The sequence below is a fragment of the Gambusia affinis genome, linkage group LG19, assembly GCF_019740435.1.
Source record: "Gambusia affinis linkage group LG19, SWU_Gaff_1.0, whole genome shotgun sequence".
Lineage (NCBI taxonomy): Eukaryota > Metazoa > Chordata > Actinopteri > Cyprinodontiformes > Poeciliidae > Gambusia > Gambusia affinis.
In genome coordinates this window covers 20448757-20462374 of record NC_057886.1, presented here as the reverse complement: position 1 = coordinate 20462374, position 13618 = coordinate 20448757, and the positions used below count along the sequence as shown (strand labels likewise).

The 13618-nt window shown below is 36.2% G+C and overlaps 2 protein-coding genes across 2 annotated transcripts; one reads left to right on the top strand and one right to left on the bottom strand.

Moving 5' to 3' along the window:
- Nucleotides 1–2423: 2423 nt before the first annotated feature.
- On the bottom strand, nt 2424–6873 carry crb3a (crumbs homolog 3a). Its single transcript, XM_044100213.1, has 5 exons — nt 6546–6873; nt 6267–6341; nt 5781–5963; nt 3592–3626; nt 2424–3335 (listed from the first exon to the last, which is right to left on the bottom strand). The coding sequence occupies exons 3-5, from the start codon at nt 5866–5868 to the stop codon at nt 3126–3128; spliced, it is 333 nt and encodes a 110-aa protein (XP_043956148.1). The 5' UTR covers nt 5869–5963; nt 6267–6341; nt 6546–6873; the 3' UTR covers nt 2424–3125.
- A 1500-nt stretch (nt 6874–8373) lies between these two features.
- On the top strand, nt 8374–13381 carry LOC122821902 (histone chaperone asf1b-B). The gene is made up of 4 exons (XM_044100211.1): nt 8374–8776; nt 10026–10141; nt 10266–10442; nt 12630–13381. The coding sequence occupies exons 1-4, from the start codon at nt 8668–8670 to the stop codon at nt 12819–12821; spliced, it is 594 nt and encodes a 197-aa protein (XP_043956146.1). The 5' UTR covers nt 8374–8667; the 3' UTR covers nt 12822–13381.
- Nucleotides 13382–13618: the final 237 nt, after the last annotated feature.

Genomic DNA, 13618 nt, shown 5'->3' with positions numbered 1-13618 from the left:
TGTTCCATGCCTCTGAATTCATTTAGTGTAATCTCAAACATCTGCGTAACAATCAGGGCTATTTTGTTGAAGACAACCCTGAGGATCTATTTGTGGTATTTTTAGTCGCATTTAGATATTTTATGATACTTAACCTAAATCCAAACCTTTTCAAAACAAAAGAGAAAATTTTAAAAGATCTGTCTGTTAAATATTAAGATTGTTTGATCACTGTCTATAATTTAGGCTGATAAACTGAAGGAACAAGATTTTGAAGCCACTTGAAGTTTTTCTTCAAATATAGAATAAAAATTGGACAAAAATGTTTATAGACGTGTTGACGCAATTTAGAGAGACCTATGCAAAACCTGATGAAGCTTTTCTAAAATATAAATATTCTACATAAATACATCTAAAAGCAGTTATTACTAACAAATGAATATTTACCCAGCCAACTTGATTTTCAGCATATCCAGTCTAATTTTATCAGTTTAAATAATAACTCCTCCAATCTTGGCTCCCATTTATCTCTGTTCTTGAGAACAAACAGTTTGCTTGGGTTAAACTTGCCTTTCTGTGCTTAATGCAAAAACTTTAAAAGATAAAGCACAGTTAAAACTGACACTGCCGAAGACTCGTTAAATTAATTTGCAAATCGTCTTTAATGTTTTAAATATGTTTAAGATTACTCCAGTAACAGTTCAAACTAATCAGTCAGATTTAAAGACTGGATATTTATGTTTATGAAACAGCATTTGACTCCTTACAGACTTCACTTTTGCTACACTGAAAACTTTGTTTAATACAATCCAGGGCCAGTTTGCCCCCAGCAGTGACTCCCTTAAATCCCTGTGGAGGAATTCTGACCCAGTCGTCTGCAGAGTGGTTTTTAATCCAGCAACAGGTTGTGTGGGATCCAATCCAAGTGATCTGTGATTCATGATTCATGCCAAATTATCTCACTTGATAGCACAGACAAGTCAAGCAAGCATGCATGCACTGAAACAGCCAAGATTATCACATTATCACCACTTTATTTGACTTTCATTATGACTGTACTAGTTTCATGTTAAGTGAAACAGATTCCACGCCTTACAAAACGTTCATTTTTTTACAATTATTATCAATCGACAGTGTATTCTCTCCAAGGTCTTGGGGATCATCAAGAAGATGTTTAATAAAATGTGAAACTGTCCTTTCTTTTATGTTTGATCAATGGTGGTTTTGGCCTTGCAATTTTCCAGCAGATGTTTTTACCCATACCTTCAGGAGGAGTCATCACTGCACTCATGCTTTGATAAACCGGTTTTTTCTTGGAAAGGTTTATCACTCTTCCATGCCTTCTCTATTTTTGGATAAACATCTTCATTGTTGCTGTTCGCTGGAGATCAAAACCGCTGGGAGGTTTTCTGTAACCCATTCATGTTTAAATGACTATTCATCTTTCCTTGAATTTCCTTAAATCTTGGTGCATTTCACGTTGTCTATTCTGATGATATAGTGATTCTCTAGGTCAGACCTGAGTGTGGCTATTGAAACTAAAGAAAACAACATGATTAATCACAGTTAGTTAAAGATTTAACAAAGCTGACAACTGCTTCTTTAGAAAGGGCCAGGTTTTATTTGGATTGCTTTCCCTTAATTAACCAAACAATCAAAGAAAAACTGCTCCTTTTACATGCTAAATGTAAGAAAGGGGCATAAAAACCAGGTTTTAGCAGAACTATGAAGCAGGTGAATTTTGACACAATTTAGATTCAGTCCGTTAGATATTGTAGAAAGCTCTACTCTAGTCATCTATGGGCTGAGTGACTATCAATTTCTCCCAAAAAGGTCAAAAAGTCTTTATGTGAAATTATTAGTTACTAAGGGAGTCTCACATTGTTTTCAAAAATGCTGCTTCACCTTAATGAAAGTCTTTTCCAGAACCACAGGAAAAAATACATTTATAATCAATACCTCAATTAAAGATCTGTAGACTTAAAGCCAACACTTTTTATATTTTACAATCCAATCTTGTAAGATAATGATAGCAAAGTTACTTGGAGCTATCGGTGACAGCCTTTCATCATGAATAATCAGGTTGAAACACACAGTAAGTCCATGGTGTGAACTGAAGCCTGGGACAATGAAAGTTCAGTCTGTTGCCTATGAATATCGGATGGTAGAGAGGAACAGTCCTTTCCTTCGGCTAATTTTTCAACAAATATCTTAACCATGACACTGCTTTTACTCTTCTCACATTCTTGTTACAGGAAATGCTTATCTGCAACGTTCTTTTATCATTCTGAGACTTTTTGTACAAATGCAATGATAAAGTTTTTCATCCTGAGAATATTTTTGGTAAGTTCAGAAACTGTACGTGTTGATACTTAATTATTAGTTTAGACGTCTGTTTCCCAACCACATTTTGTCCACCACGTTCAATAACACAAACAACAAACTAATATTTCACTATTTTATTGGTAAAAGCATAAATAAACATGCAGAATTGATTTGATGAAATGTGTGAACCATGCCACTGTAAATAATGATTGCTCCAAGAATACTTCAAAGTGTAAACATTTGATAGCTTTTTGCTTTTGCTTGGAGAAAATGAAAACTGTTTTATATTTACACAGCAGGTTTAGATTAAAATAAAATCATGCTTGATATAATTCATCAAATAAAAATAGGCTTCCATGTTCATTTCAAATAAAATTGGCTGAAAAAAATAATCAGACATTATAGATCCGCATAGATTTAAAAGTGACCTCATAATGGGCTTAATCAAGTGATGTGTTACATTGGCATATGGATACTAACAAAACAAAAACATATAATAGCTAAAATTATTAATGCCTATGAAATACTGCAGTATCAAATGTGCTTATTAGACATTCAGAGTTGATTGAAGTGTTTAATTGTTCTTGATTCCCTCCATAAGATTGTTGAGCGTTCCTCTGCTGTGTGCCAAGCAGGAACTATTCAGTGCTTGTTTAAAAAGGAAGCAGTGGGTTTATGCATCATGCTGTGGAGTTTAAAAACTCACTCCCCGTCCTCTCTTGAACCTGAAGTTCTTCCTCAGTTTATCAGCATGAAGCCACGTCACTTAGCAACACAAAGTGTTTGCAACTTTTTGTCCATTTTGGTATTTTGTGCAAATCTCAAATGAGTCTCTCCTCCTTTGGTAGCTGTAAGGCATCTGGTGCGGTCACGCTGCGAGGGCCGGAGTTTTCCTCAGCGCTGGGCCTGTAGGTTCCTTCGGTTTGTCTTTTCTTCTTCACCACAAAGAACAGCCAGCCAAGAACGCCCAGAACTACGGCCAGAACACCCAGGGTGACTGTCGGGGCCACGATAGCTGCAATGTTTGGTCTCTGAAGGAGTTAAACAGTCAGATTCAAATGCTTCAGTGGTAATTCTAGTGGTGACGCCAGACGTGTTGTTAAAAATAATTCAACTTTTTATCTTCACAGATCAGGGTTTTTTTTCAATAACATTTTGAATTTTACTAATTGTTTCTGCTTAAAAATGTCCTGCAATAGAACAATTAATTAGTTTATATGATTTTCGCATATCTTTATCTTGAATTACATTATTTTATAGAGAACATTACAAAGTAATTCCACTTACTGTGTTGTTAGTAGGACTGGCGGCCGTAGCATTTCCTGTATAAGAAAATGCAAATCTAAACATCACTTTGGTCCCAGTGAAACTGATTATAAAATCATTGTTGGAAATATTTTTCCTGTGTCACACATACAATTTTTGACTGACCACAGGACACAAATCAAAAATAAACCTCAGAGACTCCCATATTTAGTAAACGGCTTGTGATTAGAGGCACAAGCTGAATCCAAAAATTTATTTTTATAAGACCATTTTCTGTAATATACTTAGTGAGTTACACATTGTGAATAAATAGTGAAGTAAACAGTAAAAGTAACAAAGTTAAACATTTTTAGCTTAGCTTCAGTGTCTGTTTTTATTTCCAAGTCCACTATAGAAGAAAACAGGTTTTTGAAAAACATCCACCTACATTCAGTAGCTGCTCTTTTAGATACGCCTGTGCTTGTTGACACAAAGTGTAACTGGGTCAAAGACATGGCATCATCTCAGTGCATTCTGGAATTTAAATGCAGTTAAAATGACTCGCTCAAGTTCAAACTGAGCATCACAGAGAAGGAGGAAGAATATTTTGGGTATGGTCGTTGCTGCCAAATGTGGCAGACGTGCTGATCTGAGTATTTTTGGAAACTGTTACTCTGCAAGGATATTCACTCGAAGCATTTTCAAAGAGAGTGGTCGAAAAGAAAGAAAATATCCAGTGAGCGGAAGGAGAACGAATAGACTTCTTCGAGATAACAGAAGGGCAACAGCAGATCCAGAAACTCTTTGCTACAGCAAAGATATTTAGAATACTCTGATTCCCCGAACATGTGAAACCTTAAAGAAGAAGGGCTACATCAGCAGAAGACTATTTTAGGTATCATTTCTTTCAGCTAAGAAAAATAAATAGAAGCTCCAATTCACACAGGCGACCCTGAGTCCTTTATATTATTTTAAAAAAATGTCTGCCTTGCTGAATTTCTATACTGCTTCACATGGCACTGTGGTGACCTCCTCTGTCACCAGATCTCAATTAAACAGAGAACCTCTGGACGTGGAGGAAGGGCTCGTCACACCAGGGATGTGCAGCAGACAAACCTGCAGAAATGTGTGATGCTATTATGTCAACATGGACCAACTCTCCACAGTATGTTTCCCATAACCTTGTAGAATACAAACACAGTACTAGCAAGGTAAAATGGCCTGAGTGTCCATATCACAAAATTAGCAGCTCTAATCTCATAATGTTGATTTAAACATTGGCTGAACATAGTAACAAAATTGGTTTACAAGTCATAACTGAGATGTAACAGCCCATTAATTGGATAAAAGCCTTAGTTAGGATCAGCAAATTGACGAAATGCATAATTTTCCTACATGGAACCTTAACACGAAGACCATGTTAAATGATATTTTTCTCACAATATATGTAAAATGAAAACCCAACAAAGATAAAATCAAATTACTAACACCAGCAGCATTACATTACTCCCTACTCTTTTTAGAATTTTGTGTGCAACAGATCAAGACAAAAAAGCAAACTAAAGCTGCAGCTCAGCAAATTATTTGTTGACCACTTTCGAGAAACCAGCAGCAGATACTCCTCCAGTCAGCCACTGCTTATCAGCCATTTGATCCTTGTCCAGCCATGTAACCGCTCGCTTACCTCATGAAGTTTCATAGTAACTCCTTAACCAGCAGAGCGAATAAGCAGCGAGATGAGAAACATAGCAGTGCAGAGTCAACATCCCATTCACGTTTGAACAATATAGAGGGGAAAAAAACTCAAATTTGCCCAGTTTGCTTGTGTTAGGTATCCTAAGAGTCCTCTTAAAGAGAAAGTCTTGTTTTGAAAACTGAAACCTGCGCCTAAGGTATCCTGAGTTAATCATTCACCGAATGGCAAAGAGTGAGATTTTCTAAGACGAAAGTACAACTTGATAACAACAGAGGGTCAGAGAAGGGACACTGCAAAACATTTTGTCTAAATTCCAGATTAAAGCAGAATTGTGTACCTTGTCTCTTAAAAATACATCTGTCTCTTTAAATGTAATGCTTTTAGGAAACACTAACAAGCCTTTACATGTATCCGATTTTGTCTCTGAAGATTTGTTTTTGAAAAGATTTAAAGGTGTGATTGTGTGTATGTGTGTAGGTGTAGTCGGATGCTTAGCTCATTTGTTTAGGAGTGTGGAGAATGGCCGCTTACTCACCCCATACAGGATTACTGCTCAGCACCAGCAGTAAAACGCTCCCAACCACGGCTTCAGGTAAGGGCAGCACCTCTGGACAGGCTGCCATCTCTGCGGGGCAGGCTGGAGTTACTGAGCATCAGCTTGGGTCCATTTCACTACTTCCACCACTCGCTCCGGGAACTTAACGCCTCCTTTTAACTGCTACAAACACAGTGGTATTATCATTACTACTAAAGAGGAGGTTTATGTTCTTCTGAGTTCACTTAGACACTCTGTATTGTGTGGCTGAGTCAGGCAGCTGATACCACAACTGAGTCATATTCATTCTGCTGCTGAATCACCATCAACCTGCTCAGACTGCTTGAAAATAATAATAATTAAAAAAACCCTATAAATAGATAATGTGTTGCAATCCGAATTTAAGTTTAAAACAGAAAAGTCGACTTTCAATTCTTATTCTTAAAAGATCTGTTGACTAAGTTAAATAAGACAACATCCAGCTACCTGCTTTGGTCGAAGCAAATCGGGAAAACATCAAACAGGTTGATTCCTCTCGCACGAGCAGCTTCCGCCTCACTTCTGCGCATAAATAATCACCCGGATTTAAAAAAAATACAGATCCAAAAAGTAACGTAAGGTATTGAAATTCTTCTAAAATCGATTCAAAGTGTTTTTACCACCGGACTGCATGCAAGGTTGCTCTTTCAGAAGATATTTTATGCAAAGCAGTTTTTTTTTCAAAGATTCCCATTGGTCACATGATTCAGTTTCATGTTACATTACCTGTGCACAGTTATCAACCTGCAGCAGGGCAGACAGATCCTCCTTTGTACCAAAGTCGGAGAAAGCCGCAGTTTAGTGAAGCAGAACAGTTCCTTCCCCATGAAGCCCTCGAGGAAAAGAATAAGACATCTCCAAATCCGTTTAATTGTCTGTTCCCTAAATGTTAAATACGTCTCAAACCTTTTTGTTATGTGAATAAGCCTAGTTTCTGTCACTTGCCCGAAACTGCACAAAGACAATGTGAGTTCAACTGCACTCCCTGTCCTGTCCTGTCCAGCTCTTACCTAGCAACCTGCTCATGTAGGTATCACTAAACAGCGCCTCCATCAGGTTCAACGGTTCCCATCATGAGAGGGGGTATCAGCATTCCTGAGATATTTGAAGGATGAATTTGGGAGGCCAGCTGGTCCAATGGACTCTAATCCTCCAGTAATCTCCACTTCTCAGACTCGGGGTTGGGGTGAAAGGAAAAAGTTGCCTACTTCAATTTTAATCTCTGCAGGTCTGAATTTATTAAGATCATTAAGAGGACACTGAGGTGTGTTTTGTTACGCTCCTATTTAAAACTATATCAAGTGTATTGGTGTGCAGAGTTCTCAGTGAATTGGTTTGTGTTTTTACTATGTCTTATTATCAGTAGTTGATAATACTATAGGTAAAAAAATGAGAAGAAAAAAAATTAAAATAAATTTTCAGATACAGTATGTCTTTGAGGATGTGTAGAGGATGTGTGTTTGTTACATAAAATCAACTTCTTTGTTAATTTAAAGGCTATAAATAAGTGTTTGTCCTCAGTATGGCAGCTTAGTTTAAATTAATATTTTCAATTAATATGTACAGGCAAAGTCTGGAGACTGGAAAACAAGTTTTTCTTAGCCTTCTGGATGCTGTACAAATTCTTTTAAATGCTATTTTTGCATAACTTTGGTTGCTTTGATCCTTAGGGCATAAAATGTGAGCAAACTGTTTATTTTGAGAAGAATTTGAAATGTTTACAACATTTTTTCAACAATTTTACTTGCCTTTTAAACCAAGTAGAACAATCTGTAATTTTTTTGTGCCATTGTAATAAAAAACATTTTTATTACAATTTTATTTTTAATTTTCCTTTTTGGTCTCTATTCCTTTGTGTGCAAAGGAAAAGGTTTTGCTAAAAAAAAAAAAAAAATCAGATAAAAAAAGAGTGACTGAAATATGTTGGTACATTTCTATGAGAAATCTACTCGCATTTATGTCTCACATGATGAAATTTCTAAAAAAAAATTAAAAAATTTTAAAAATCTATTTCATGAATAATTGTAGGATATTTGTAAGACACATATCTTCTCCACCACGTACTGCTGACGTAAACTTTTGGCACACAAAATGAATGCAATTTTTTTGTCAATCAAAACCTAAACAAGATATTTATGGTGTATGTTGCGACCGAAAATAAGATTAATTGAAAACAATTAATGTAATTTATAGTTGTTTGGATTTATGTTTTGTTTTAAAAAAAACCTAAACAAAAAGAATAAACAACAATAACAACAACTGAAGAACCTATCTTTTATTCACGCAATGTTGTTAAATCTATATGAAAAACAGTCAAAACGAGATTGCACCTTTGCAAATGTATAAAAATCTTATGTTTTGCTCTTTTATACTTTGTATCAAGGGCATAGTCCGTATTTTCCGTACCATGCCGGTACTCTTGTGATGTACAGTGATAGATTTTCTTTGTTTGGATTATCTCAGATTTAGAAAGTAAAAAAAGTGTACAGGCGATGTTGTGTGTTTTTACCAGTAGGGGTCAGTAAAAGCAGTCCGTCTCTGTTTTCAAACAAGCGCACTGCACGTCTCCCACGTACTTACGGCTTGCCATACTCGCGGTGACATCTGGGTAGGACAGTCAAAGCGGCGGGAGGGCGGCAATTTATTGTTAAATACTAAGACACATTACCTAGTTTAACATTGACATTGTGAAAAGTTCAATATTTATCGTTTGGTTGAGCCGGTAAACACGGAGGCGTGTCTCGGGTAGATCTGTTATTAATACTCGCGTGGCAGTGCCGTTGTTAAAGCTCCTCTTGGAAATTGGACGTTTGTTTTTATTAGCCCAGAGTTTAGCGCCCCAGCAACAATGGCAAAGGTACAAGTGTTGAATGTAGCCGTCTTAGACAACCCGAGTCCTTTTGGAAACCCTTTTCAGTTTGAAATCACCTTTGAATGTATGGAAGACCTTCCTGAAGGTGAGTACCATCGCAGAAAAACCTTCATATAACTGCTTGTGTGACGCTAAAAACAGTCTCCTTGGTGGAGGCTAACGGCTATCGGTTTACTTCGGTTAAAGTTAACAGAGCGAGCTGTACAGAAAGACTTTTAATACAGCTTGACTTAAATATTCGTCGGGATAGACGCTGAGAATATTCGCATAATACGGTTTTGTTTAAATATAACGTTCTCGATTTGACTTTTAGAGAAAAAGGAGATACAGCAAGTTCAATTTGTTGCAGTTTAAAAGTGTGGCACAAATATCAAATGACAGTTTTTGCTACGCAAGTAAAATTAAACACTAATGGGCAATTTCAATAATTTTTTCAACACTTGATGTGACATTTATGAAATACAACTAAAGAGGGAAAACTAGCTCTCTTACAAACGGGAGAAAAATCTTTAAAGTAAAAAGCAACAATGACCTTGTTTGAGCAGTTTAAGCATCGAGGTTTACTGAGTTCACACCTGTCATCGGTTGTAAAGAATCTGAGCTTCCACTTTGTTTATTTACACTTTTAGGTTTTGAATAAAAGGTTTGCAAAATTAAGATGGATATGGCACATTTTCCTCTGATCATATTTATGGAAAATTGTGTAAATTAAAGCACAATAGCTTCCAAACTAATGTTAATAGAACTGGGTCCAAAAAGATTTTACTGGTACTTTTAGTGTATTGCTGTTGTAGAAAAGCTGCTAAAACCGGCATTTGTTGAAACATCTATATTTGGCAAATTTAGCTCCATAACATTTATAACCAAAGATAAGAGCCATCCTGAAAGGTCCAAAGAGCCTCTTGCATCTCTAGAGCCACATGTTGCAGATAATTGGAAAGTCATCAACAACCAATGAAAAGATTGATCAAAGATACTGCCAAAAGGTTGACTGCAGCACTGAAAAAGCTGCAGGGATTTCTAACAAGTACTGACTTCTAAATGATGTGACGGCAATATTCTGTACTCCTTAATGAGTAGAGAAATTCTTCTGACGGCATAATTGAATGTTGTTCAGCATCTTAAAGAATCTCCATGAGGTCTGGTATCTGTGGTGGCCAATCCATGTGTGGGTGGGAATTCGGCCTCACACTCCCACAATCAGTCTGTTGATATAATTTTTGGGACTCCTAATGCTGGAATCACTAAATTTGAGCAAACATTAAACTTGCTTCACGTTTATGCATTGTAGTTAACTCCTTTTTAATGTGTAACTATAGTATATATTTTTTTAGACCTAGAATGGAAGATCATCTATGTCGGTTCAGCAGAAAGTGAGGAGTATGACCAAATCCTGGACTCTGTTTTGGTTGGGCCTGTACCTGCTGGGAGACATATGTTTGTTTTTCAGGTATGTTTGTTTTCAGAAAACGTGAAAAAAATACTAGAAAGATTACTGATTACCTGTACATGTGTCTTATGTAACGCATACTCCATTTGAAGTTTTAATGTTTTTGTTTTTTTTCTTTCGTCAGGCTGACGCCCCAAATACTGGTTTGATTCCTGAAAGTGATGCTGTTGGCGTAACCGTAGTTCTAATTACATGCACTTATCGTGGCCAGGAGTTTATTCGTATTGGTTACTATGTGAACAACGAATACACAGACCCAGAGCTTCGTGAAAATCCTCCAATCAAGCCAGACTACACACAGGTCAGACTGGTTGATTTATGGTAACATGGCTTTTGCTAACATAAATATCTCAATGTTTAAAATAAAGTTTATATATACATAAAAGAAAAAATAAATGTTGACTTTATGTGTCACTGTTTAGTAATATTCTTTTTTGGTTTTAGATAAACTTGAAAGGAAAGAAAAGGATGGTAAAATAAATAATGATGATGTATTCATAATTTTATAAAATGGCAAGTGTAAGCTAATAGGTATATGCTGAGAATTTTGCTAAATTATATGAGGGAAAATAGAATGTAGTTTTCAAATTCACTTTATAAAAGGCAAAATACTGTCCCCTTTTAGTAAATTATGCATTAACTGTGATAAACCAAACTTCAATTTCACTATCCCTACTGATACTTTCTTTCTGACAAACCTGCAGAGTCAAGAAATCCTTTACAGATATCCCAAAATACTCAAAAGATCTTAAAAAGCAACACATCATGCCTGGTTCCAAAGACACTCGGTTGAGAAATGACGTCATTTACCTTTGTCCCTCTGGAAAGGGTCACAAAGCCATTTCTAAGAGATTGGGATGCCATTATCTGTCAAAGTTAGTTACAGAGTGGATTGATGGTTTATCTCCGAAGTCACAAAAGAACAGATCAGACATCTAAAGCACTGCAGGTTTTACTTTCCTTCCTTAAGGTCAGTGTTCATGATTCAGTTATAAGAAGAAAATTGGGCCAAAATGGCACCAAAGAAGAGTTTCAGATTGAAAAACCACTGCTGACCAAACCTCACAAAGGTAACTATAACATTTGCCAAATAAGACTAACCTACAGTGTAGATATAGTATTCTGTGGGTTGACAAGACAAAGAAGAAGCTTGCTGGAAGATGTGCATCCTGTCGCATCTGGTGTAAAAATAACAGCATTTCGGAACAAAAAGCATACCGAGAGCCAAACATGTTGAATGTATTGTGATGACTGAGAACTACTTTGCTCATTCAAGACTTGGCCAACTTGCTATAATTATAGAACCAGGAATTCTGGTTTCTACCAGAAAATCCAGAATTTCTGGCCATCACTTTGTGACCTCAAGCCAAGGTTCATGTGGGTTGTACACCAATAGAAATGGGCCAAAGAACACCAGCAAGTGCACTTCTCAATCTCAAAAAAATAAGCTGAAGGTTGGTTCTATTGGAGCTTAGAAATCCAAATTTGAATATGATGGAGTTGGTGTGAATGGTGTGACCTAAAACAGTGTCTTCACGCCTGAAAACCCTCATCTGGGATTGAATTAAACACATTCTTCAGAGGACTGGGGCAAAATTACGTTACAGGGGTATAAAAGCATCAGAATGCTGCTGAAAAGAGCATTTTGTTTTCATTCAAGGTATTTTTGTCTGATATTAATGTTTGTTTGATAATCTAAAACAACTGAATCAATAATGCAAAAACAAGAAATCTGATAGGTGAAATCTGTAGAAGATATTGATAAATCCATTGTAAGGAACTTTACCCATTTGAAGCCATTTCAGGGTTTGAGGTTTTTCTATCAGACCGAAAACATTATTTAAAAATACCACAGATAAACATTAGCAACATATTTATTTAAAAGCAAAACACATGGTCTGTGTTTGCCTACATTTTTGTGCTTGCAAATTTAAAATATGAAAAAAAAACTTTCACACCATCAAGCATGCTATTATGGCCCACCAAAGTCCTGTGAATAGCTAATTAGCCCTTTCCTGATGATGTAATTTACAGAGATTTTCTGCCATTTTGCAAGCAGTGACTTATTCGGATATTCGCTTTGATCGTAAGTTGCTGTGAGATTTGCCGTAATGAGAAAGGATTTTGATTGTAGGTGTCACATTTTTCAGTCATCTCACATGTGGAATAAGATTTCACTTAGAGGCACAAAAAAGATGGATTAAAGCTGCAAAGTGATCACTTAATGTACTTCCTCATTTCATATTAAAAATGTCTCAAGTAAAGGTTATAAGATCCAAATTTCCACTAAGCTGTTTTTTCTTTGACTGAAACAACTGTAAGTTTCCAGTATTATTTTTCCTACAGTTTTAACTTTACCTCAGTAGTTAATGGCAGCCTAAAAAAACTCTAAACATTCCCAGACACCATATTTATTTATTTCTACCATAAATCTTACTGTTCCACCATGGCAACTCATTCTGTTTTTTTTTGTATGTTTTTTTTTCAGCTCCAGAGAAATATCCTAGCATCAAACCCACGTGTTACAAGATTTCACATAAACTGGGAAGGCTGCGCCGAGAAAATGGAAGACTCTGAAAACGTGGATCCTACATCAAACTCCATGCTTCCCCCGTCCTGTCTGCCAGGCAAGGTCCCACCAGTGGGCATACTCCCAGATAACTCTATGGATTGCTTATAAAGATACCCAAAAGGTGATGACAGATGGCAAGTTATCTTGTTTTTAAAGGATGCCTATGGACATTCTAGTGTGGGTTAAATGACATTCAGATCTCTCAGCCTTACTGCTTCAGTTTTTCCTGAAACATCCTCAATCCTCACTTCCGGTGTTTATTCCTATGACATTATGAACATCTTAATGGAATCATTGTTCATTTGAAGGTGCCGTTCTTGTGATTATTGAAAGCTACATTGAAGTGTTGAAAATAAACGGCCATGAAATGATACAGCTAAACTAAATTTAACTACCGTATATGCCGCTCTATGACTTGGCCACATTCTTTGGTTGCAGAGTGGATTTGTAACTGTTTTGACTTTACAGCACTGAAATATTTGACATAAACAGCAATATGTATGAAGAAGTTTGGTAATCTAATAAAATTTGTGTGAAATTGCACTTAAACTGCTACTTAACTTAATTTTTTCAGAAAGGCATTGTAAGAACTGTATTACTTCCTGTTTTGTTTGTTTCTTTTCTGATTGGAGTTTTGTGTTACAAATAAAAGTTGTTATAGTTTTCTGCGTGACTGGAGTTCTCATTGTAATTTGGAAGACAAATTAAGTTATTTTATTCATAATACCTTATTTACAGCTACCAGTTCCCACCGTTTAAGCTGAAGTGCCAGCTGTATTTCCTTTTGTATTCTCACATTTTACTAAAAATAGACCACGTTAACGTCACGCCCAGTCACACATTGGCGGGGTAAAAGGAGGTGAGCTGTGTGCGTAACTGAAAAAATGATGTTCAATAAATGAGAT

Bases quoted from the DNA above. Each gene is read 5' to 3' on its own strand.
- crb3a (XM_044100213.1), bottom strand. From the start codon at position 5,868: ATGGCAGCCTGTCCAGAGGTGCTGCCCTTACCTGAAGCCGTGGTTGGG. The intron at 3,627-5,780 runs GTGAGTAAGCGG...TTTCTTATACAG, and splicing joins GAGCAGTAATCCTGTATGGG to GAAATGCTACGGCCGCCAGT. The intron at 3,336-3,591 runs GTAAGTGGAATT...TAACTCCTTCAG, and splicing joins CCAGTCCTACTAACAACACA to AGACCAAACATTGCAGCTAT.
- LOC122821902 (XM_044100211.1), top strand. From the start codon at position 8,668: ATGGCAAAGGTACAAGTGTTGAATGTAGCCGTCTTAGACAACCCGAGT. The intron at 8,777-10,025 runs GTGAGTACCATC...ATATTTTTTTAG, and splicing joins TATGGAAGACCTTCCTGAAG to ACCTAGAATGGAAGATCATC. The intron at 10,142-10,265 runs GTATGTTTGTTT...TTCTTTCGTCAG, and splicing joins GACATATGTTTGTTTTTCAG to GCTGACGCCCCAAATACTGG.